Source organism: Macrobrachium nipponense, chromosome 12 (assembly GCF_015104395.2).
Source record: "Macrobrachium nipponense isolate FS-2020 chromosome 12, ASM1510439v2, whole genome shotgun sequence".
NCBI classification, from domain to species: domain Eukaryota; kingdom Metazoa; phylum Arthropoda; class Malacostraca; order Decapoda; family Palaemonidae; genus Macrobrachium; species Macrobrachium nipponense.
This window is the reverse complement of record NC_087205.1, coordinates 68,689,978-68,715,482: the sequence shown is the minus strand read 5'-3', so window position 1 is coordinate 68,715,482 and position 25,505 is coordinate 68,689,978. Positions and strand designations below refer to the sequence as shown.

The 25,505-nt window shown below is 45.6% G+C and overlaps 1 protein-coding gene across 2 annotated transcripts in view; it reads right to left on the bottom strand.

Annotated features, from left to right (window-relative positions):
* The window catches only part of LOC135224575 (ubiquitin carboxyl-terminal hydrolase 38-like), a 476,208-nt gene that overhangs the window by 74,361 nt on the left and 376,342 nt on the right, over positions 1-25,505 (bottom strand). For both annotated transcript variants that reach the window (XM_064263709.1, XM_064263710.1), the window contains one exon: positions 19,277-21,259. In XM_064263709.1, coding sequence (XP_064119779.1) covers positions 19,277-21,259 — 1,983 coding nt within the window. The remainder of the gene's footprint in view (positions 1-19,276; positions 21,260-25,505) is intronic.

The following is a 25,505-nucleotide window of genomic DNA, read 5'->3' as shown; positions in this document are numbered from 1 at the left end:
TCAAGATTTAGGCACTTAGATTTCCTACAGCGATATCCACAAATTTTGCCATATCAACACAAGTGAAATTCTTCTGGAGTGATCAGTGTTGCTTCTGTTTACTACAAAGACCAAAAGAGTAATGGGTATTTGACCAACTCATGCACTGTCATCACTGTCTTTACTTTGCTGTAGGCAAGGTAAAGAGCTCTCTTGCATCGAGTTCTATCATACTTTGTTATTGTGTCAAATCAAAGGCACCATTTGGCCAAGACAGCTTTGAGAGAATTCATTGATATTGGTTGATCAGTCTCATGAAGCTCTGGTAGGACCACAAGACTACTAACTCCCTTGAGGACTTACAGTGGCTACACTATAAAAAAAAAATTACATTATAATTGCCAGGGTGACTAAGTATAGAAAAAAGACAGTTCACAAAATAGCAGGACTAGAACAAAAGGTATAACATCTCCCTGGCAGTTGTAGAAATTTTCAACATAATTAAAAGTTAAGGAAACAAACTACGTAAATATGTTTTCACCAATTTGCTTGTACTTTCACTCTACATAATGTAAATGTCTTCTACTATGTGTATCATCTAAAGATGAAACCCGTTATGATTTGTATGTAGTGTTCTTTACCCCCAGGGTATTCCTGCATGAATACATTGTGTTCTGATGACTTCAAGGATAGACTAAACATTCAGAAGCTTCCAAGCTTTGTGATTTATGGGCTAGTAATTTTTGAGATTTTTAAATGACCGCAGTCCATTTTTCTGTCTTAATTATCTCCCTTTGGACTGGGGCATGCGCCACTTTGAACAAACTTGAATCATCTTTACCTAAGAAAGTTTTGTGCTAAGTTTGGTTGAAATTTATCCAAGTAAAAAATGGGAAAAGTTCACAGACAACCAAAATTGGATAAAAAAAAAAGTTCTATTCAAGCATGATAACAAGCAAAAACTGTTATTTGTATTAAACACTTGCATAATAAGGCTCTGTACATTACTAGAAAGAGAAGTAACTGTAAAAATGCTTGCATAAAACAAAGTGTATATGGAACAACATATTTTACACTAAGTAGCAATGTTAGTATGATTAATAAATTAAAATGCAAAAGACAGTTTTCCCATTATGTATGTAAAAATTAAAACATCTGTCTCCACTACAAAAATAACAATTTGTCGAAAATTGTATTTTTTCTAACTATACAAACCTGAGGTCCTTTAACAATAGGAAGGTACTTAGTGGCAGCTGAACCGGTCGTAAGCTTCAAACAAGGGGGTTTGGTAGTTAACTACTTGTCCGGCAGTTAGTGGTACGCTCGACTGTGAGGCAAGGAGTCACTTTGCTTTAGGCCCAGGAAATGCAGAATGAAGGGTGGCATGAGGTGAGACTATATATAAAGGACCTCAGGTTTGTATAGTTAGGAAAAATACAATTTTTGACAAATTGTTATTTGTTCCGATACGTAATACAAACCTTCGGTCCTTTAACAATAGGAAGACTCACTTATTGGTGGGTGGAATCTGAGTCTTATGAACAGACTGGTGTTCGTCCTACCTTGGATTCCCTCCCTGGTCGTAAGAGCAGAGGGAGGGATCCTAGCCTCTGCCCAGCTGATCGGGGTGTGCACCGCAGGATCAGTGGTCAGACTTCTGGACCAAATTTATAAGAGGGAGGCAAGCGTACCTCTTATAAATAGCAAAAAGCAAGAACTAGTTCCTACTTCAAGAGCCAAGGTAAAGTTATGGGTTTGTCTCTTGTTGGCTTCCACTCCCCCCCTTGTTGGGGAGTGGGGGATAAACACTTCTATCCCTACTGAAAGGGATAGAATGGGGCTCGGTTGTGTAGCTTACCTGCATCGGCCTCCTGTTCAGCGTAGTGACGACCGCGGCCCTCTGCCCACAGGTAGAGGAAAAGAATGAAGGATGAAGAGAAGACAGTCACACTCTTTCACTCGTCCATTCATGCAGTCACACAAGGATGCGATGCTGTTCTGTCCACTCGGGTGCTGGGTAGACTACACAACTTGTTGAGCAGCCACCACGGGTCCCAAGGAAAGTGTCCAAGGGCCTGTGGGTGATATCCCGAAGGTAGAATGAAGTGAAGGTGGTCTGGTTGGCCCAAACCCCTGCCTTCAGAACCTGCGCCAGGGAGAAGTTCTTGTGGAACGCAAGGGCTGGACCAATACTACCTCTGACTTCGTGGGCTCTCGGACGAAGGGTACAGGTGTCGTCACTGCCAGCTGTCTCGTACGCCCTCCCGATCACCTCACGCAGCCAGAAAGAAAGTGTGTTCTTGGAAACTTCTTTCTTGGTAACTCCGGACAAAGCAGCGTCTCATCTGCATCATTATCGGTGAAATCCTACAGGGAGGGGATCATGAAGGACTCGAACCGGTCATCAGGGACCGAAGGATTCTGAGTCTTCGCTACGAAGTTCGGGACGAAATCAAGTGTCACGGATCCCCATCCCCTGGAATACTTGACATTGAAGGAAAGACCATGAAGTTCCCCTAGTCTCTTCACCGATGCTAGGGCCATCAAGAAGAGGGTCTTGAGGGTCAGATCCCTGTCTGACGACTCTCGGAGTGGCTCGAAGGGTCTGCGAGTCAAACTCCTAAGGACGAGAGTCACATCCCATCCCGGGGGCCTGAGTTCCCTGGGTGGGCAAGACCTCTCAAAGCTCTTCATCAGGAGGGAGATCTCGAAAGAAGAGGAGATATCCACACCTCGCAGTTTAAGGACTAAGGCCAGGGCGGCTCTGCAGCCCTTAACTGCAGAGACGGAGAGGAGCTTCTCTCGGCGAAGGAAGACGAGGAAATCCGCTACCTGCTGAAGAAGGGGCTCTGAGAGGAGAGAGACCCCGTCCACGACACCAACCACAGAAGACGGACCACTTCCCCTGGTAGACAGCTGCAGAGGACTGTCTGAGGTATCCGGCCATCTCTGTCGCTGCGCTGCGAGAAAAGCCTCTCGCTCACAAGAGATGGTGGATAGCAGCCAGCCGTGAAGACACAGGGACTCGACGGACCAGTGGTACCGTTCTACGTGTGGCTGGCACAGGAGGTTGTGCCAGGAGGGAATTTCTCTCGGCGCTTCGACAAGCAGAGCCAGCAGGTCCGGATACCAAACGGCCTGAGGTTGTTTTGGGCGCCACCAGGATCATCCGAAGGTTCGCAGTGATCAGCGAATCAGACAGAACAGGGGAAAGGCGTAGACGAAGAGGTTGTCCCACGGATGCTGAAGAGCGTCCTCTGCGGCTGCCCATGGGTCCAGTTTTCTGTTGTGCCGGGTGGCGAACAGATCCACGACTGGGCGCCCCCACAGGTTGAAGAACCTTTCCGCCACGTCTGGATGAAGGGACTGTTCGGTTCCTGTCACCTGATCCCTACGACTGAGCTTGTCGGCTACCACATTCCTCTTGCCTGAAATGTAGCAAGCTGACAATTTCATGTAGAATACAAAAAAAAATAATTGAAGGTTGTAGCTTTTCTCATTTTCGAAATATTTGCATATAAATCACAATAAATAGAAAAAGAACCAAGTTCGGTCAACTTTGACTCTACCGAAATGGTAAAAAAACGCAATTGTAAGCTAAACCTCTTACAGTATAGTAATATTCAGTCATTTATCTTCATCTTGAAATAAATTTGAAGTCTCTAGCACAATATTTAGATTTATGGTGAATTTAAAAAAAAAAAAATTTCCTTCCTTCCGCGTGCTGATTCTCCACCGCAAATCTCCGAAATGCGTACGTCGCATTCTCATAATATTTGCTCCGTTTCATATTAGGCATTTCATAGAGTTTTATATATGAAAATGTGCGCAATTTCATGTAGAATACAACAACAAAATAATTGAAGGTTGTAGCTTTTCTCATTTTTGAAATATTTGCATATAAAAAAAATATATAAAAAAATCGACATTCGGTCAACTTTAACTCGTCCGAAATGGTCGAAAACTGCAATTGTAAACTAAAACTCTTACAGTATAGTAATATTCAATCATTTATCTTAATTTTGAAACAAATTGGAAGTCTCTATAACAATATTTCGATTTATGGTGAATTTTGAAAAAAAAAAAAAAAATTTTACGTCCGCGCGTTACGAATTCATGCATCATTTTGTGATAATATTTTCTCTGTGTTGCTTTGATCGTTTTACAATGTGTTATATACCAAAATGATCGCAATGTAGTGTACAATACAAAAAAAAAATTAACTCGTTAGCTTCAACCAATTTGCTCACAGCGCAATTTGAATACAATTACATATGAAATTTTGTTTTTGCGCTATCATATATCGCATTATTTATAAATTATATTTTTTTAATTTCTGATGGTTACATACTAAACTTCAGGCAATGACAAAAAAAGGAACCAAAAATGAACTCTTAATCTTGAAAACTAAGCGCGCTGTGATTTTTTGAAAAAAATATTTTTTCCGCTTCCGCGCTCATTCCGAGACCGCCTCGGCATACGGGAGACGATTTTTATTATACCCCTTCGGCGTTAAAGGGTTAACATCGAAGGAAAGACCATTAAGTTCCCCTACTCTCTTTGCTGATGCCAGGGCCAGCAAGAAGAGGGTCTTGAGGATCAGATTCCTGTCTGACGACTCTCGGAGTGGCTCGAAGGGTCTTCGAGTCAAACTCCTAAGGACGAGAGTCACATCCCACCCTGGGGCCCTCAGTTCCCTGGGTGGGCAAGACTTCTCGAAGCTCTTAATGAGGAGGGAGATCTCGAAGGAGGAGGAGATATCCACTCCCGCAGTTTGAGGACTAGGGCCAAGGCGGCTCTGTATCCTTTAACTGCGGAGACGTAGAGGAGCTTCTCTCGGCAAAGGAAAACGAGGAAATTCGCTACCTGCTGAAGAGACGGCCCTCTTACCCTGGTACACAGCTGCAGAGGACTGTCCGATGTATCCAGCCATCTCTGTTGTTGCTCGGCAAGAAAAGCCTCTCGCTCGTAAGGGATGGTGGATAACAGTCAGCCGTGAAGAGACAGGGATCAAACAGAGTAGTGGTACCATTCCATGTGTGGTTGGCACAGGAGGTTGTGCCATGAGGGAATCTCTCTCGGTGCTTCAGCAAGCAGAGCCAGCAAGTCCGGGTACCAAACGGCCTGGGGCCATTTGTGCCACCAGAATCATCCGAAGATTCGTGGTGACCAGCACCCTGCTGATCACCTTGCGAATCAGACAGAATGGGGGAAAGGCGTAAACGAAGAGGTTGTCCCACGGATGTTGAAGAGCGTCCTCTGCAGCTGCCCATGGGTCCGGCACAACTGAGTAGAAAACCTGGAGTTTTCTGTTGTGCCGGGTGGCGAACAGATCCTTGACTGGACACCCCCACAGGTTGAAGAGCCTTTCCGCCACATCTGGGTGAAGGGACCATTCGTTCCTATCACCTGATTCCGACAGCTGAGCTTGTCTGCCACTACGTTCCTCTTCCCTGGCATGTAGCGAGTTGACAGCTCTACTGAGTGACCCACGGACCACTCATGCACCTGCAGCATCAACCGGTGTAGTGGAAGGGACACTAGGCCCCCCTGCTTGTTGACGTAAGCCACTACCGCGGTCTCCCATCAGACGTTTCTGGAACTCTTGGAGAGCTAGAAACGCTGCCTCGAGCTCCAGGACGTTGAGGTGAAGGTGCTTGTCGTGATGATCCCACACACCCGCAGCCAGCAACTCCTCCAGGTGTGCACCCCATCCCTCGGTCGATGTGTGAGAACAGCAACATCTCAAGGGGGGGGAGGGTTCGAAGAGGCACTCCTCTTACGAGGTTCCCGTCCTCCAGCCACCAGGCTAGGTCCTGCCTCACCTCCTCTGTGAGAGACACAGGAAAGAAAGGTGTATCTCTTGCCTGTGACCAACTCTTCTTTAGCCTCCATTGACGAGACCGCAGGTGAAGACGGCCATGAGGGACTAGCTTCTTGAGAGACAACAGGTGACCGATCATGACCCGCCGTTGCTGAGCTGGCTGTTCCTGTAGAGACAGGAACCGTCCGGCTGCCTCCCTGAACCTGCTGATCTGTGAGTCCGCATAGGAAGACTCGCTCTGCTACTGAATCAATCAGCATGCCCAGGTACTTCATCCTCTGCATGGGCTCGAGATCTGACTTCTTGAAGTTTACCATGATCCCAAGATTGCGGCAGAACTCGTGGAGTCGATCCCTGTCCTGCAGCACAGGACCAACCAATTGTCGAGATACCTCAAAAGACGTATCCCTACCGAATGGGCCCAAGCCGTCACCAGCGTGAACACTTATGTGAACACCTGTGGGGCGGTTGAGAGACAGAAACAAAGTGCCCTGAATTGGTATACCGTCCCGTCGAGGATGAAGCGGAGGTACTTCCTGGAGGACTGGTGGACGGGTATCTGGAAATACGCATCCTTCAGGTACACCGAAAGCATGAAGTCGTTCTCCCTGATGGACTCGAGCACTGAGCGTGTTGTTTCTATCGTGAAACGAGTCTGGCGAACGAATCGGTTCAAGGGAAAAAGATCTATCACCAGGCGCCAGCCTCCCCAAGGACTTCTCCACTAGGAAAAGTTGACTGTAGAAAGCCCGGCGACTGATCCCATATGATCTCCACAGCTCCTTTGCTCAGCATGGCTTCTACTTCCTGCCGAAGCACTACGTCCCTGGCAGAACCGGGAACATACGTCTGTAAATGGATCGGGTTGGAGGTGAGGAGTGGCTGTGACTCGAAGGGTAGAAGATACCCCTCCTTAGCGAAGAAGTCGAAGGCTGAGTCTTTCCTCTCGACTTCGACGAGGAGGTAATCTTGGTCGAAGAGGAAGCACCAGCTAAGCTCTTGGGCTTAGCCGCAGTGGCTCGAGGCTGCCCAACCACCTTCTAGACTGCCTGGTGGACTAAACGGTCACTGTCGTCAGTGCACCGTTGCTCCACCGCAGCGTCCACCATCTCTCTTGGGAAGAGAGAGGCGGGGGAACTCAGCACTGGTCCGTTGCGGAGGCCCAAAGCCGCCTCGCGCCCTGCCAACCTGGTCACTCGGGTGAGGACTGTGTCCCTATGCCTCAAAACCAGGTTGGCCCACAGGTTGGCTGTCTGGTTGGCCAGGTAGGAAATCGCCCTACCACCAGACTGGCACAGTCTCCCGAAAGCCGGGTATCCTTCAGGTGTGATGTTTCCCGAGGAGGCTGCGACCTTAGACACTGTGAGGGACCACAGGTCTAACCAAGAGACTGCTTGGAATGCTGCCATGGCAGTTGATTCCAAGGCCAGTGCCTCTTGCTGCGAGAACTTCTCTGACAACAGGTGCTGAAGAGACACCCCCGGAGTTAACCTGCTTGGGTGGCAGAGGCCTCCGATGGCACATAGAAGCGCCTCTGTCGTGGTAGAGGTGGGGGAAGGAGCTTGGACGACCTGCCGGACCGAAGTGATCCCTCCTGTCCGGAGATGAGAGAGTCCACCTGGCCCAACATACTGTCAGCCAAGGCTGATCGCGGCAGACCCACCGTCATCCTGGGTTCCCTCTTGGGGCCCCGGAACGACTCCAGCCTAGACGTAGGCTCGGAAGGTGGGAGTGGCGACCCTTCCCTGAGGTCATTGTGCTGATGAATCAGCTCAATTACCTCCGCAAAAGACCTCTGGATCTTAGGAGTGACTGCGTCCTGCAGAGATGGGCCGTCAAACCCATCCAAAGAGAACGCCTCCCGAGCTCCTCTTCCTTCCACAGGAGGAACCACCACAGACCTCTCCTGGTCTCCTCCAACCACTTGGGCGTACGATCTGGTCAGTCCTAGGAATGTGCCAGGTTCGTAGGACCTCGTGGAGGGACCACGAGAAGCGCACTCCTCGCGATCGCTCCTGATCACCTTGCTCTTCCCGGTGTACCCTGAGGAAGTTGAAGGGATCGGAGAGGAAGACCTAACGACCCCTCCCTGCCCACCAGCAGAACCGGTGTACTGGGGAGGCTGCAGGCGACTGCCAACCCACGGTGGCGATCGAGCTGCAGGCCTGGTCGCACGGCTCTCCCGGGGAGAGCAGCTGGACCGAGAACAGCGGCAATGGTCCCAAGTGTCAGAAGAGCTGCTGGTGGTCCCCCTCTTGGACCGGTCCCGGTGGGAACGGCGGTCAGGGGATCGGCAGAGTCCGCTGTCGCGCTGGAAGCGAGGCCTGTCCTCACGGCGCGCCACGGCGCCTGAACCAGCCGAAGCTGGTCCTGGCGACCGAGGGGACCTCTTCCTTGCCTCAGCCTGCGGCCGGTCTGGGACCGTCGCGTCAACCCTGGGTACCGGCGGCTCGCCACGAGAGCGATTGCTGGCCTGGCGGGAGTGCGACTTCCGCCAGTCTTCCACTCCGTGCCTGGATCCTGGAGCCTGCTCCGCACACTCGGTACCTCTCACGAACGAGAGGCCGAGACGGATCCTGGCGCAGAGGCAGAACCCCTGGCGCCAGGCGAGGAGGTACTGGTGTTAACCGGTACTCCTCTGGTCCCCGTTTTCTTCTTCCTTGCGGAAGGAGAGACGGGCCCCGTTCCCGAAGGAACAGGAGGACCAGCGGAAGACCCAACCGCGGACCCTTAGAAGTCTCAGAGCAAGCCTTCTTGGGGGGGGTAGGAGGCTGCCTTCTTCTTCCTCGGCTGTGGGGCCTTGGAAGTCGAAGGGGAAGAGGTGGCTGCAGATGACAACGACGACGACACCTTCCTCCTCTTCTTTGTCAGTTTCCTCAGGACCACCATCAAGTCCTCCATCCAGGACGGAGCCGGGGCAGTTGCCAAAGCAACAGGGCCCGGCTACACTTCTCTGGAAGGACCTGGGGTAGGGGCAGCAACACCTCGGGCAGGAACGATGACAGCAGGAACTGGTACGGGAGCGGCAGGCACAGGAACAGGCGGCGGTACAGGAGCCAGCGACACCCTGGGCACTGGCGGCAGGTTGAGTGGGGAGCTCTTGGGACACCGAAAATCGGGGGCTGGAGCAAGAGCGACAAAACCAGGCGGCGGAGTAACCTCCCTCCTCTGCGGAACCACAAGCGGAGCTGACCGCAGCTGTCAGTGTCACCATGGCCATGTGCTGCGTGTACACAAGATGGGGAGGCACAGCATACCCTGGCGTTGACACAGTGGTAGTTGTCGACGTCTCGGGACCATGAGTTACCAGCCTGGATCTCTGCGCGAGGTGGTAGAGCAGCCCCAGAACGCTCAGTGTCCCCTGGAGCCCTAGCGAGTACCAAACCTGGCCAAGTTCATCCCCCGTGGCAGGAGCATCTGAGGAAGGAATGGTCGGGTTAGTAGGGTGTGTTCCTCTTTGCCCGGGGGGGGGGACAGGTCCCACCCCGAGCGAACAGAAGACCCGGAGTACAACTGAATGTCGGGGTATCGAGCTCCCTTCTCCCCACTTGACTGATCGAGGGAAGAGAAGGAATGCGACACACCCCCCGAAGGGGAAGGAGCCATACGTGGGAGCTGAGACTGAGGGAGGAAAGAGGAAGACGTGTCCTTAACCAAGGGAGTCGCTGGAGAGCTTTCCGACGACTCCTTGGCCGGCTTACGCGCCTTCTTCCTCCCCTCGTATCGCCTCCACTGCTCCTCCGACCACAACACACAAATATCACATGGGTCGGTATGATAGCATTCCCGCCCTTGACACCGGGTACATAAATTATGAAGATCAACCTCCACAAAAGACCTGGGGCACAATCTGCGGCAGATGGGGGGCGGGGTGGTCTCTCAGGCTCGTGGAAATCCATCAATCTCACAACGATTCACGAGCAATAAACACAATTCAAGAAAATACAAAGTACTTACAGTCTCCACACAAGCACTCGGTAAGGGAAAGTTGAGAAAAAAAAGTCCTTCAAAACGAAGTATCTAAGCCTACGAGCAGTGGGCAGAGTGGCATAACAACACGTCTGTCTCCTTGGGCGGTCGAAAGCAAAGTGAATCTTTACCTCTCTGTCGGGCGGGACTCCCGACTACCGGACAAGCAGTTAACTATCGAACCCCTTGTTCTAAGCTTACAACCGGTCCAGCTTGGCGCTGATTACCTTCCTATTGTTAAAGGACTGAGGGTTTGTGTACGGATCGGAACAAATAAGTAATAAAGAATGCTGCTGAAAATTAGGTAGGGATGTAAAGTATATTAAGGCCAAGTAATATTATCTTTGTCAAATGCACAGAAAAAAGTTATTCCAGAAAAACACCAGGAGAAAGGCTCTGAATCTCATATTAAGGGGACCGTCCGCTATGATGTCTATTTTTTGTATTTATTACGCAAAATAGATAATTTTCATATATGTTTTAGATATATATAATACCTTCATCATATAAAAAAAAACTTTTAGTTCTATTAGCAAAGATTATGATTTAAAAAAAAAAAAAGGTAACGATTTCTCTGCTAATATGACATCAGTTGTATTGAAAATCATACCATAAAAACTTCTTTATATACGGAACAATTGTGTGTGACAGAATTTTGATTTTTGTTATTGTTTTTTTTATGAATTTTTTTTTTAATCTACTCAAAAAAATCTAAAAAAAAAGGAAGAAAGAAATCAAAATTCTGTCACACAGAATTATGGGATTTTTATTCCTCTTTCCAATGATATCTTTCTCTCTAAAATTGGATGATAAATAACCGAGTAATGCGCATAAGTATGTTTTTGAGCTATGAGCTCCCAAAGATTTGCAATGTAAATTTTGCTTTTTTCTTATAAAAGTCAAAACAACATCATTATAATTACTTTATTTGTACTTTTATTGTTGATTTCTACACCAAGGATCCTGGTCCCACCCCTAAAAGTGGTATTAATACCCTCAGCGTGACACCAGACAATGATGTTGACGGCAAGACATGAGACAATGAGGGCGCTGATAACAATGAATTTTCGTGTTTTTCTTTCAGCACACTCCTGGCCTTCGCTAATTTTGCTAGCCTTAGTTGCTGAGTAGCCTTCTTGATCTTAGGTAACTTCGGCATTGCTATAAGTTCACTAAGAAGTTATAAAAACAACGTAAATAGCTAGTGACCACACGCAAGTGATGAAGTGCATGTAACTCCTTTGACGTCTGTGGCGTAACTGAGTCATTCTCTGAGTCTCCCGGCTCTCGCCTATAAATAGCCGCTCTGAGCAGCTCTCCTCTCATACTACCTTTCATTGCTACCAGATGTATGAGAATCTCGAAAAAAATCTGAAAAAATCCCTGTATATATGCAAAAATAAACACGCAAAATCGATTCTATCAAACTCAGTCATACAGACGACGCAGTTACGATGACGTCATCATTTAAAAACCGCTATATCTTCATTATTTGTAAAAATAATTGGGTGAAACTTCTGGAAAGCATGCACGGCATGTTTCTGCATAGATACAAGTAATAACCTGATTTTTTATTTTTTCAAGTTGACATGTCATCCGCCATAGCGGACGGTCCCCTTAAATAGTACTGTATAATGGTGAAGAGACAACAGCCTTGTTCCTTGTGACTTTTTGCCCTAACATCTGAAACAAAATACGGGAATTATAATGTGCCCATGTAAAAGAAAGAGAAGTGCTTTATGTACAAGAAATCTTCCAAGAGATGAACATGAAATCTGCATTGATATCACAATTTGAAGTAAATTGTATTTTTCCTAACTATACGAACCTGAGGTCCTTTACATAAGGAATTACTTACGGTGTAGCTGGAATTACGGCCGTTGAATCTTGAACATGGTGGTTAGGCAGTAACTACCATGGGGCAGGCTAGCCTGCCCAGATGTAAACACTCCACTTTGCCTTTTGGCCTAGGTTCAGATTGAGGGATGGCATGAGGTGGGCATATATGTAAAGGACCTCAGGTTTATATAGTTAGGAAAAATACAATTTACATCAAATTGTGATCTGTTCTGACACGTAATACAAATCCTCGGTCCTTTACATAAAGAAGACTCACTGATTGGGGGAGGAATCTGAGTGAGCCTCTAGAACTGACTGGAGTTCTGCGCACCTGGGCTACTCCTCCTGGTCGTAAGAGTGTGGAGGAGTGCCCTGCTGCCTCTGACAACTTGATCGGAGTTTAGGAGCTGCATGATCATGAGTCAGACTTCTGGGCCTTTTCGAAATGAGTGAAGGATCGTGACTCATCCAAAAAGGGGCTGTGAAGAATATTTGGCATCGGAGACATTAATGCAAAGTTCTGGGAAGGGTTTACATTATTGTCAGTCTCCTTCCTCCCCTTGCTAGAGGAAGGAACAGGATTGCTTCTATGATTCTGATAAGAAACATAAAAATCACAATTTGTCAAAAATTGTATTTTTCCTAACTATACAAACCTGAGGTCCTTTAACAATAGGAATGTAATCAGTGGCAGCTGGAACCGGTCGTAAGCTTTGAACAAGGAGGTTCGATAGTTAACTGCTTGTCCGGTAGTCGGTTGTCCCGGCCAACTGAAGGTGAAGCTTCACTTTGCTTTAGCCCAGGGAACAAAGTGAGGGGTGGCATGAGGTGGGACTATGTGTAAAGGACCTCAGGTTTGTATAGTTAGGAAAAATAAGATTTTCAACAAATTGTGATTTGTTCCGATACGTAATACAAACCATCGGTCCTTTAACGGTCCTTTAACAATAGGAAGACTCACTTATTGGTGGGTGGAATCTGAGTCTTATGAACAGACTGGTGTTTGTCCGACCTTGATTCCCTCCCTGGTCGTAAGAGCAGAGGAAGGATCCTAGCCTCTGTCCAGCTGATCGGGGTGTGCGCCGCAAGATCAGTGGTCAGAACTCTGGACCAAATTCATAAGAGGGAGGCAAGTGTGCCTCTTATGAATAGCAAGCAGGAGCTAGTTCCTACTTCAAGAGCCCAATATAAGGTCATGGGTTTGTCTCTTGTTGGCATCCACTCCCCCCCCCCCCCCTGTTAGGGGAGTGGCGGATAACCACTCCTATCCCTACTGAAAGGGATAGGATGGAGCTCAGTCGTGTAGCTTACCTGCATCTGACTCCTGTCCAGGTAGAGGAGAGAAAAGAGGAGGAAGAGAAGCCAGTCACACTCTCTTTCACTCGTCCATTCATGCAGTCAAAAAAAACCCAAAAAACCAAAAAGGGAATGTGATGCTGTTCTGTCCGCTCAGGAGTTGGGTAAGCTACACAACTTGTTGAGCAGCCACCACGGGTCCCAAGGAGAAAGTGTCCAAGGACCTGTTCGTGGGCTCTCGGATGAAGGGTACGGGTGTTGTCACTCCTATCCGCAGCATACGCCCTCCTGATCACCTTACAAAACCAGAAAGAAAGAGTGTTCTTGGACACCCCGTTCTTGGTAACCGCGGTGCTAATGAAGAGGCGTTGACACTCAGGCCTGAGGTGCCGAGTTCTCTTCAGATAGTGCCGTAGCTGCCTCACAGGACAAAGCAGCATCTCATCCGCATCATCATCGGTGAAGTCCTTCAGGGAGGGGATCGTGAATGAATTGAACCAGTCGTCAGGGACCGAAGGATTCTGTCTTCGCTACGAAGTGGGACGAAATCAAGCGTCACAGATCCCATCCCCTCGAATGCTTAACATGACGTTCCCCTACTCTCTTCACCGATGCTAGGGCCAGCAAGAAGAGGGTCTTGAGGGTCAGATCCCTGTCTGACGACTCTCGGAGTGGCTCGAAGGGTCTTCGAGTCGAACTCCTAAGGATGAGAGTCACATCCCACCCCGGGGGCCTGAGTTCCCTGTGTGGGCAAGACCTCTAGAAGCTCTTCATTAGGAGGGAGATCTCAAAGAAAGAGGAGATATCCACTCCCTGCAGTTTAAGGACTAGGGCCAGAGCAGCTCTGTAGCCTTAACTGCAGAGACGGAGAGGAGCTTCTCTCGGCGAAGGAAGACTAGGAAATCTGCTACCTGCTGAAGAGTGGCCCTGAGAGGAGAGAGACCCCGTCCACCACACCAACCACAGAAGACGGACCACTTACCCTGGTACATAGCTGCAGAGGACTGCCTGAGGTACCCAGCCATCTCTGTTGCTGCTCGACGAGAAAAGCCTCTCGCTCGCAAGAGATGGTGGATAACAGCCAGCCGTGAAGAGACAGGGATCGAACCGATTGGTGGTACCATTCTATGTGTGGCTGGCACAGGAGGTTGTGCCAGGGGGGAATCTCTCTCGGTGCTTCGGCAAGCAGAGCCAGCAGGTCCGGATACCAAACGGCCTAGGGCCATTTGGGTGCCTCCAGAATCATCTGAAGATTTGCGGTGACCAGCACCCTGCTGATCACCTTGCAAATCAGACAGAACGGGGGAAAGGCGTAAACAAAGAGGTTGTCCCACAGATGTTGAAGAGAGTCCTCTGCAGCTGCCCATGGGTCCGGCACAACTGAGTAGAAAACCTGGAGTTTCCTGTTGTGCCGGGTGGCAAACAGATCCACGACTGGATGCCCCCACAGGTTGAAGAGCCTTTCCGCCACGTCTGGGTGAAGGGACCATTCGGTTCCTATCACCTGAATCTGACGGCTGAGCTTGTCTGCCACTACGTTCCTCTTCCCTGAAATGTAGCGAGCTGACAGCTCTACCGAGTGAGCCATGGACCACTAGTGCACCTGCAACGTCAACTGGTGCAATGGGAGGGACACTAGGCCCCATGTTTGTTGATGTATGCCACTACCGTGGTGTTGTCGCTCATCAACACCACTGAGTGTCCCATCAGACGGTCCTGGAACTCTTGGAGAGCGAGGAATGCTGCCTTGAGCTCCAGGATGTTGATGTGAAGGTGCTTGTGATGATCCCACACACCCACAGCCAGCAACTCCTCCAGGTGTGCACCCCATCCTTTGGTCGACACGTCTGAAAACAGCAACATCTCCAGGGAGGGGAGTGTGAAGAGTCACTCCTCTTACAAGGTTCCCGTCGTCCAGCCACCAGGCTAGGTCCTGCCTCACCTCCTCCGTGAGAGACACGGGAAAGTAAGGCGGGTCTCTTGCCTGTGACCAACTCTCCTTTAGCCTCCACTGAAGAGACCGCAGGTGAAGACGCCCGTGAGGGAATAGCTTCTCGAGAGACGACAGGTGATCAATCACAACCTGCCACAGCAAGCTGGCTGCTCCTGTAGGGACAGGAACTGACCGGCTGCCTCCCTGAACCTGCTGATCTGCGAGTCTGCAGGGAAGAGTCGCCCTGCTACCATATCGATCAGCATGCCCAGGTACTTCATCCTCTGCTTGGGTTCGAGGTCTGACTTCTCGAAATTCACCACGATCCCAAGATTGCAGCAGAACTCGAGGAGTCGATCCCTGTCCTGTAACAACTGCGAGCGGGAGCTCGCCAGGACCAACCAATCGTCGAGATACCTCAAAAGACGTATCCCTACCGAATGGGCCCAAGCCGACACCAGAGTGAACACTCGAGTGAATACCTGTGGGGCAGTTGAGAGACCGAAACAAAGTGCCCTGAATTGATACACCGTCCCGTCGAGGATGAAGCGGAGGTACTTCCTGGAGGACTGATGGATGGGTATCTGGAAATATGCATCCTTCAAGTCCACAGAAAGCATGAAGTCGTTCTCCCTGATGGACTCGAGCACTGAATGTGTCGTTTCCATTGTGAACCGAGTCTGGCGAACGAATTGGTTCAAGGGAGAGAGATCTATCACCAGGTGTCAGCCCCCAGAGGACTTCTCCACCAGGAAAAGTCAACTGTAGAAGCCCAGCGACTGATCCCATACGATCTCCACAGCTCGTTTGCTCAGCATGGCTTCCACTTCATGGCGAAGCGCCACATCCCTGGCAGAACCGGGAACGCACGTCTGAAGATGGACCGGGTTGGAGGTGAGGGGTGGCCGCGACTCGAAGGGTAGTAGATATACCTTCCGAAGGACGTCCACTATCCAGGTTTCAGCTCCGTAGCGCTGCCAAGTTGCCTAATGGCTCGCCAGGCACCCCCCACTTCCTGGCTCCTCCTCGGGAGAAAGAGGACTGGTTACGGTCTCTCCTTACAGAAGATGTCGAAGGCTAGGTCTTTCCTCTTGGCTTCGACGAGGCCGTCATCTTAGCCGGAGAGGAAGTGCTAGCCAAGCTCTTGGGCTTAGCCGCAATGGCTCGAGGCTGCCCAGCTGCCTTTGAGACTGCCTGGTGTACTAATCGGTCACTTTCATCAGTGCACCGTTGTTCAACCGCAGCGTCCACCATCTCTCTGGGGAAGAGAGCGGGGGAACTCCGCACCGGTCCGTTGCGTGGACACAAAGCCGCCTCACGTACTGCCGACCTGGTTCATGAGTGAGGACTGCGTCCCTATGCCTCAGAACCAGGTTGGCCCACATGTTGGCCGTCTCGTGGGCCAGGTAAGAAATCGCCCTACCTCCAGACTGGCACAGTCTCCCGAAAGCCAGGTATCCTTCGGGAGTGATGTTTCCTGAGGAGGCCGCGACCTTAGACAATGTAAGGGACCACAGGTCTAACCAGGAGACTGCTTGGAATGGTGCCATGGCAGTCGATTCCAACGCTAGTGCCTCTTGTTGGGAGAACCAGAGGTTCTCTGACAGCAGGTGTTGAAGAGACACCCCTGGAGTTAGCCTAGCCAGCTCTGGGTTAACCTGTTTCGGCAGCAGAGGTCCTCCAAAGGCATGTAGAAGCGCCTCTGTCGTGGTAGAGGGGGGAAAGGAGCTTGTACAACCTGCTGGACCGAAGCGATCCCTCCTGTGCGGAGACGAGAGAGTCGACTTGGCCCAGCACACTGTCGGCCAAGGCTGATCGAGGCAGACCCACCGTCGTCCTGGGTTCCTTCTTAGGACCCCAGAACGACTCCAGCCTAGACGTAGGCTCGGAAGGCGGGAGTGCTGACCCTTCCCCGAGGTCATTGTGCTGTTGAGCAAGACTTCTTAGGGGGGGGAGGAGGCTGCCTACTTCTTCCTTGGCTGTGGGGCCTTGGCACATTATTATTTATATGAAAATATTTCAAAACTGATAAAAGCTACAACCATGGGTTGTTTTTGTTGTATTCTACATGAAATTGCACACATTTTCAGATATAAAACTTTATGTAACGGCTAATTTAAAATGGTGCAAACATTACGACAATCAGACGAAAAAATTTCGGACGTAAGGGAAATGTTTTTTTTCATAAATTCACCATAAATCAAAATATTGTGCTAAAGAATTCCAATTTGTTGCAAAATAAAGGTAAATGATTAAATATTACTAGAATGTAAGAGTTTTAGCTTACACTTGTGTTTTTCGACAATTTCGGTCAAGTCAAATTTGACCGTAGGTTGTTGATATTTTGGCACTTATCGTTATTTATATGAAAATATTTAAAAACTGATAAACGCTACAACCATGGGTTGTTTTGAGTTGTATTCTACATGAAATTATGCACATTTTCATATATAAAACTTTCTGTAACGGCTAATATAAAACTGTGCAAACATTACGACAATCGGACGAAAAAATTTTGATTTTTTCGGCAGTTACCGTGTGGACGTAGGAAAATTTTTTTTTCTAAAATTCACCATAAATCGAAATATTGTGCTAGAGACTTCCAATTTGTTGCAAAATGAAGGTAAATGATTGAGTATTACTAGGATGTAAAAGTTTTAGCTTACAATTGCGGTTTTCGACCATTTCGGTAGAGTCAAAGTTGACCAAAGATTGAAATTTTGGCACTTATCGTTATTTATATGAAAATATTTCAAAACTGATAAAAGTTACAACCATGGGTTGTTTTTAGTTGTATTCTACATGAAATTCACACATTTCCATACATAAGATTTTATGTAACGGCTAATATAAAACTGTGCAAATATTACGACAATCGGACGAAAAAAGGTCTGATTTTTTCGGAAGAGTTACCGTAAGCGCGGACGTAAGGAAAAAGTTTTTTCATAAATTCACCATAAATCAAAGTATTGTGCTAGAGACTTCCAATTTGTTGCAAAATGAAGGTAAATGATTGAATATTACTAAAATATAAGAGTTTTAGCTTACAATTGCATTTTTCTACCATTTCGGTAGAGTCAAAGTTGACCAAAGGTTGAAATTTTGGCACTTTTCGTTATTTATATAAAAATATTTCAAAACTGATAAAAGCTACAACCATGAGTTGTTTTTGGTAGTATTCTACATGAAATTGCACACATTTTCATATATAATACTCTATGTAACAGCTAATATAAAATGGTGCAAAAATTATGTCAAAGTGACAAAATAATTTCTGAGATGTGTCGCTGATGCTTTTTAGTGTGAGAAGAAAGAAATTCGCACTTGCGCGCCTGGGTAACTATTGTAAAAAAAAAAAAAAAAAACAGCTTGATCCGTGAGCTCCCAGCATCCCCAAAGGCGCGTGATTCAAAAGTTTTTGCCTAGTAGGCCTATAACTATTTTTCCACAAATTTTTTTAAAAACTTTTTTTCATCGACATACCATACATCGGTTCGTCACCCGACATTCAATTTTCATCGACGTTTAATACGTCCAATTGGCGTTAAAGGGTTAAGTGTTAAAGGGCGAATCTTAACACAAGTAGTAGAGGGGAGGTTATAAAGGCTATCACAAAGAGTGGGTTTGTATATTAATTGAAAAACAAGGACAAACCTTTGTTTAGTATTAATATCAAACACCATATATACACATTTATTTAAAAACAAAAATAAACCAAAAGGATCCCACCGGGAAAAAATATCAACGACCAGTCAGCCGGAGTTCACAAACACGTCTTCATTGGAAGACGGCCGAAAGCAAAGTGGAGTGTTTACATCCGGGCAGCCTAGCCTGCCCCACGGTAGTTACTGCCTAACCACCTTGTTCAAGATTCAACGGCCGTAATTCCAGCTACGCCTTAAGTAATTCCTTATGTAAAGGACCGAGGGTTTGTATTACGTGTCGGAACAAAAATGTAGCATAGGTTAACCCATAACAGAAATAGAATTTTTCTCTTTCTTGACATATTAATTAAAGGTAGACAGATAACACAAAAAGTTTGAAGAAATTATCTGAAAGCAGCTGATAACACCTTCAAAAGCCTTACATCCCTTGTTCCTCCAAAAACAATGAAGTAAGGTAGCTGACAAGCTTGAGACATAAATTTCAAAATGCTGAAAGAACAAGTGGCAGTAAGTTTTTGTACTAGATGTAAAATCAGTGTACCAGTAACTTACATAGATAACCAGCTTTGCATATTGACTGCATGATTCTTTTGTCTACTGAAATAACTCATTACATGGCTAAATGAGCTTTCTCAGCACCAAACAATTAATATAAGTGATTTGTGCAGTATACTAATGCATAATATGAGTATGGTATCACACCATTCCCACAAAATTGAATAGCAAAGGTAAGTTCCAAATACATAAGAAAAAAATAGAATATCACAGTACCTTTCTCGCACAGATTCTGGTAAGGCAGCTATAGATGAATTTCTTGCATAGCAATAATAATGTCCTCCTTCAGAAGAGAATCCTGAGTGAACGACAACTCCATACAGGGCATAACGAGCATATGTCACTTCTTGTTCAACATGACATCTTCCCTCTGGTGTCATGCAACCAGAAGATTCTTCTGAACTATTAACAAAATCATCAGAAACTCGTTCAGGCACATAATTCATAATACCAGTACTACTACAACTTGGCTGAGAATCTGAATAGTGCAGATCATCATGCATAGCACTTGCATGACTACTTGGATAAACATCACAACTTAAACTAGAACTTCCACCTGCATTGATGTGAGGCATAGTATTTGCACCTGAAGGATGCTTGGCAAGCACTTCAGCATTACTGCTAACACTATTTTCCTGGGAAGTACTGCAGTTATGTTGCCAAGCAGATTCAAAGTTTTTAACAGTACTGTTCAAGTAATTGCAAGTAGTTTTTTTTGGTCCATCACTATTAATATGTTCCTGACATTTACATGAAATGCCAACAGTTTCAACCTCTTGTTTCTTACTGGTACTACCACTACTTGCAGAAATGTAATCACTCAAGTTACTCTTGGAGGTTCTCACATCACTGACTGTAACATCTTTCCCTGAGAAATATCCTTGTAAAGAAGCACCTTTGCCCTGACTTAAACTAAAATTATCGCTTAGAATACCCTGCATAGAATATTTTATAGGTAGCAATAGTTCTTCCCCAAATTCAACATTTGTAAATACCTTTTGCCTCTGTCCTTTTGCAGTATCATAATAGAATCTTAACTGAGTCAGTATAAGATGCTCTGGAGGTTCTAAAATTTGAATAGAGCGTTCTGCATCCTGTTTCCCACAACACCTGTCACACTCGTACTGATTCTCACCTGTAAGAATTTCTGACGTTAAGTAACTTGTTATCATGTCTTCAATCTTGAGATCAACAGGGTTATCCTGTTGCTTCTGTCTACATACACGTTCAGGATTTCTTCTGATGGCAGTGGTAGCATTATATCTATCTGCATCCTGGAAAGCTAAATGAATGTCAGTGAAAACATCTTTGTGTACAGACTCTGTTTTACACTGAAGGCACTTGATACGAGTCGCCAACTTTCCACCAAATACCTTATGCACTAGGCTAACAAAGTACTCACTATCAACACCTTCAATATTTGAATTTTCAGTAACAATTTCCTCAACATTTAGATCTTTATTAGATAAAATAGATGAATCTTTTGGACTTGGACTACTTGCACTGGGACTACGGAGTTCTGTATCTTCAGCTAAATCACCACTGATGCCACTGTCAGAACTATTATCAATATCTGAGGTCATCATCTCTACTTTACTAGACTTTGTTACAGATTGTGAAGCTCCACGATTTACATTATGTTTCCTTTTACAATGACTAGATTTTGAAGCATTATCTAGATGCCTTGATAGTGTCTCCTCATTTTCAAAAGAGTTTTCCAAAATATTATAACTTTCTTCAGGAGACTTGAGAACTTTTCTAGTTTCTGAAGTGTCCATGCTACTAGATACCAACAGTCTACTTTTTCTATCCTGTTCATTGCTATATTCAGTAATCAATTCACCATAACTATCTGTTAGATTTCCCTTGAATTGTTCTGTGATGTTAATGCTGTCCATGGCAGATTTACTTTTGGTAGCACAATTTTCTATGCCCGAAGTGTCCATTTCTATATCCATTTCAGAGGGTGACATGCTCTTGTTAGAATGAATACTTTTTAATACACTGTTTGTCTCTGGACAGAAATCAACTTTCAGAGGTTGCTCAACATCATTGAAATCTTCTGATGCAGAGTCATATGGTAAAGGCTGAACATCAGATGCCAGGCTTGCAGTTTCACTTTCAATTATAATTCTTTCTTGATATTCAGGAAGCCTTTGTCCTGAGCGCTCTTCTTCATGGAGGGTGATCATCAGGTACCTGGAAAATTCATGAAATTTATACATGAAACTTTCATCATTATTTTATTGTTGCTTAGTATGCACAACAGAGCTTATTCAGAGGAGAATCCTTCACTATGTTACCAGTTATCAGTTGTATTGCTAGTCTTTATAAAAGGGTGGAAAAGCAGGTGCTCAAATGTATATAATATGTATGTACTATGTGTAAACTGTGAAACAAAAAAATCTGTTTTAAAGCCTACCATGAACAACAAAGGATATGAGGGACTGAGCTTTAAAGGTGTTCTTTCTGTTTGTTGTTTAACTAGAGTATGATGATTGGCTAATAACAGATCATTAGAAAGGCACACTGTATGCAGTTGACAACTCTGACTGAAATTTACTTAATGTTACATCTATTTTTATTGAAAATTAGCTCACTGGAAGGATTTATTCTTGTTTATCTTGTTTTATCATGTTCAGTTAGTTTCCATGTTACTAGGTGAAAAACAGGGGTAATGAGTACAGGATAGTAAAAGAGACAGAGAAAGAAACTGGCAATGAGTAACTGTACCTACATGTATGCAAAAATAAACTAGAACATAAAACCATAACAGAAGAGTGAATGACCCACTGATTATGAGGTTTAGGACTTTAAGCCAAGAACTGGAACCTATTGGGTTACTCAGCACCTCTGAATTTATAGTTTTTAAGAAACTATAAGTTTTAAAGCTATGCCACATCATAAAATATACAGACAATAAATAAGTAAATATATGCAAACTACGTATATTTCACCTACAATCTTGGCCTCTCACAGGTGCCTCATATGGCTATCCACATCTACTTTATCTAAAAATAAAAAAATATCTTTACCATCTATGTATATGGTATTTCCTCCTTTGTTGATCATATCTGGAGCAGTGAACTCAAAAAAAGTTCAACAGACAATGAGCACACAGTGAGCACACCCTTAGCACTACCTCCTTACAAAATAAAATTATGGGTCACTCAAGTATGCCTTATCGTAAGGCCATCAGATTAACCTCAAACTTTCTGTTAGGGTATAAACCAGATATTAGAAAGTCAATTACTCCTGCAACTTCCATATTAATTACTGCAATATAATAGACACTAGTACAGATGACAACCACTTGTGTTGCCCCTCATCAAGAATATAAGTTATAATGACACCTTCCTTATCAAAGTGCAGACCTTTTTGATCACACATTTGCAACTTCAGGCTCCCTTTGTCAATTAATTCATTTCTTTGTAATCCCATATGAGTGGGAATCCAACAAAACTAAATGGATTTATGCCTATGTGTTAAGCTTCTTCAATGCTTCCAAGAAGCTTCTTGAATCACTGTAAATACCAGATATTTAAATTTTTTCTAATCACAAGTTGCAAAGCATGGACTACGGCTGCTGCTTCAGCAGTAAAGAGCAGGAAGAGTTTAGTAGTTTACTTTTACATACTACTTTTGTGATTTTCATCAAAGTAAATTTTCCTCTTAAATTCTCTTAATTTGATAAGAACCATCATCTTCTAAAAAACAGGTTTTGACATAGGAAAAAACCTATTTTTGGTAGTCGCTATTGGGTCGTCAAAGGATTTACCCTCCATGGTGTGTGCCAGCACCCCATGGTGATCAGACTAATATCAAAGAAATATCTTCCGGGCTCAGCCTGTGTCGCTCCATGAAATAGGTTCCTTTAGCACTATTTCTAAGGTAAAATATTGGTATAATACCAGAGAAAAGCTAAATTGGAAATGCCAGATTATTCTGGCTAGCTCACCTTTATTATAAGGTGTCGGTATGGTTTCTGGGGTGAGTGAAACCACTACCACAGGTCCTTTTCCATTTAGCCTCTCCCTACATCAAAAAACCTCAACTAGAGAGGAGCTGACCTAAGGCTCACTACCCGCTACCATTATGGCTAGCGCCTCTGACGTCATTCCTTTGATAGCACGTCTACGCTGCACACGCGTTTTTCTTTGCGTGTTGTGTTTTTTGCTCTGGAACCTTTTAATTTCACCATGGAACGTCAAGCTGCTTCTGCATCCAAGTTAAGTACTGCTATTATAGTTGACACTATTTAGGGGCTGCCCTTAGCACGTTTAACCAAGTTATTTAGGTTTTTATGAGTCGACGGCCCACGCGGCGCCGGCCCCGAGCCACCACAGCGGCGTGCTCCTTTGTGTCTCCTCGTTTCGTGTCTCACTTGGTCTCCCATACCGAGTGAGCTCGATTATTTCTTAACAGTATCGTTATTTTATTATCTATGATGCATTATTGACGTTTTAGTTCCTACACGGGATTTTACCGAGCATGTGTTCTCGCTTGTAGCCTATCGGAGCCCTACCGACCCAGTTTTCATGCATGCATGTTCCTTGTTGGTTAGGTTACCTTGTTAGGCTCTTTTATATAAATGCTAGTCCTACTTTTAGTCCTAGCCTACCCTGGCCGCCTGTCCCGCGTTTATTCGTCACGACACTAGGCCAGCTGCTCGGAGTTACCAGGTCTTGACCACCCTTCCCGGTTGGTTCAGCCTAGTTCCTCCAGGACGTCTCGCTTTCTCTTTACCTCATTTTATTTCTATTTCCCCCCGTGTAAATTACACCTTTTATTTTATTTCATATCTGTGAGTCGGCACCAGTTGGCCTATAGGCCTTCCTTTCGCCTGGTCTTCTTCACCATGAGTGTGTTCACACCCAACCGTGAGAAGTCCAGACGATCACGTAGTAGCCACCACGCTACCGCACTCCTCTCCCTCCCTCCATATCTCCCACCTAGGTGGGGTGATATCTCGCTCACGAGGGTGGCTCTACCCTGCCGCTCTCACCCCAGAGTAGGAGAAGAAGCTCTGTTCGCCCTAGCCTCGGCCGGCCACCAGGCTCGGGTGAGCTCGGCTCTCCTCGGCTCTCTGGGTCCATAACCCTGCTTTTAGTCACCCCCTCCTACCCGCTCCGGCGGAACCAGGATTCTGGCATAGCCGGACCCCTTGAGGATGTTGACTACGCACTTGGAGGCTCCGGCCTCAGACGGGGTTACATTATTGCATGTATTCCATTAGTATAATGTTGCTTGTATAATCTCTGTCTTAGTTTAAGTTTACGGAGCCACCAGGCTCCTCAGGTAGTAGCCATCTTGCTTGGTGAGACGTTCCCGCGTGAAATCAGATTAATCAACAGATATCACAAGTTTAACATACGACTAGAATTTGAGAAATATCTAGAAGTGTTCGTGAACTATCGGTGATAAGATTAGTGTGAAAATAGTAGGATAAAGCGTCTTCTAAGTTAGTTTATCAAGTGGAATACTGTAAATCAGAACAAGATGGCAGTAAGTTCCAACTGCGGGAAGAGATGGCGTAATTTAGCGTGTTTAGCAGATTCGCAATACGATGAGGTAGCAGGAAGGGAACTGGCATTTCTCATCTATGAAATCAGCAACAGTCCTAACCAAAAAGATACAAAAGCATTCATAGATATATTAGAAGGATATAATCCTTCAAACTGGAACAAATCTAATGAAAACATCTTGAAAATAATTGAAGAAGTTCCAAATAAAATCCAAGTGGTCAAGAGACTCATAAAGAAAATATACATAAACCAACATATTCCGACAAAGAAAATGAATAAGGTGAATCTTGTGAATATCCTAATTGACGCATTAGGAAAAAGAATGCCAAAAAGCATGCAAACTGTGTAAGGTTTGGTATAGCATAGTCAATCCACAAAACCTAATCAGAAAATGTGCTGCATGTAACATTCCGACCCATCCACAGTGTGCTGAGGTAATACAAGATATGAGAAAAGATACAGAATTTTGTTCAACATGTCTATCATGGATAGACAATGTTATTAAATCAAGATGAATGTACAAATAGTTGAGGATGAAGAAGAAGGAGAGAGAAAGAAGAAGAAGAAGAAGAAGAAGAAGAGGAAAACGGAAGAGAAGTAAACAAAAATGAAATGACAAAAAAAGAAAAAAATAAGGAAAACAAAGAACAAGATAAAAGTATGGATGCAGAGATACTCATTGATACTACATATGAGGCAATAAGCAGCATACCTACGAAGAAATAAATTACGATATGGCAACAGAAAAGCAAATCCCGAAGAGGCTCTACCCAGATCTACACAATGACGGGAAAGAGGAAAAAATAGACAAGAAAGACAAAATCTGCAACCTTTTGAAAAGAGGGAATTGCAGATTTGGAGAAGGATGTTACTACAAACATCCTAAGGTATGTCACAACTATGAAATATATGGTAAATGT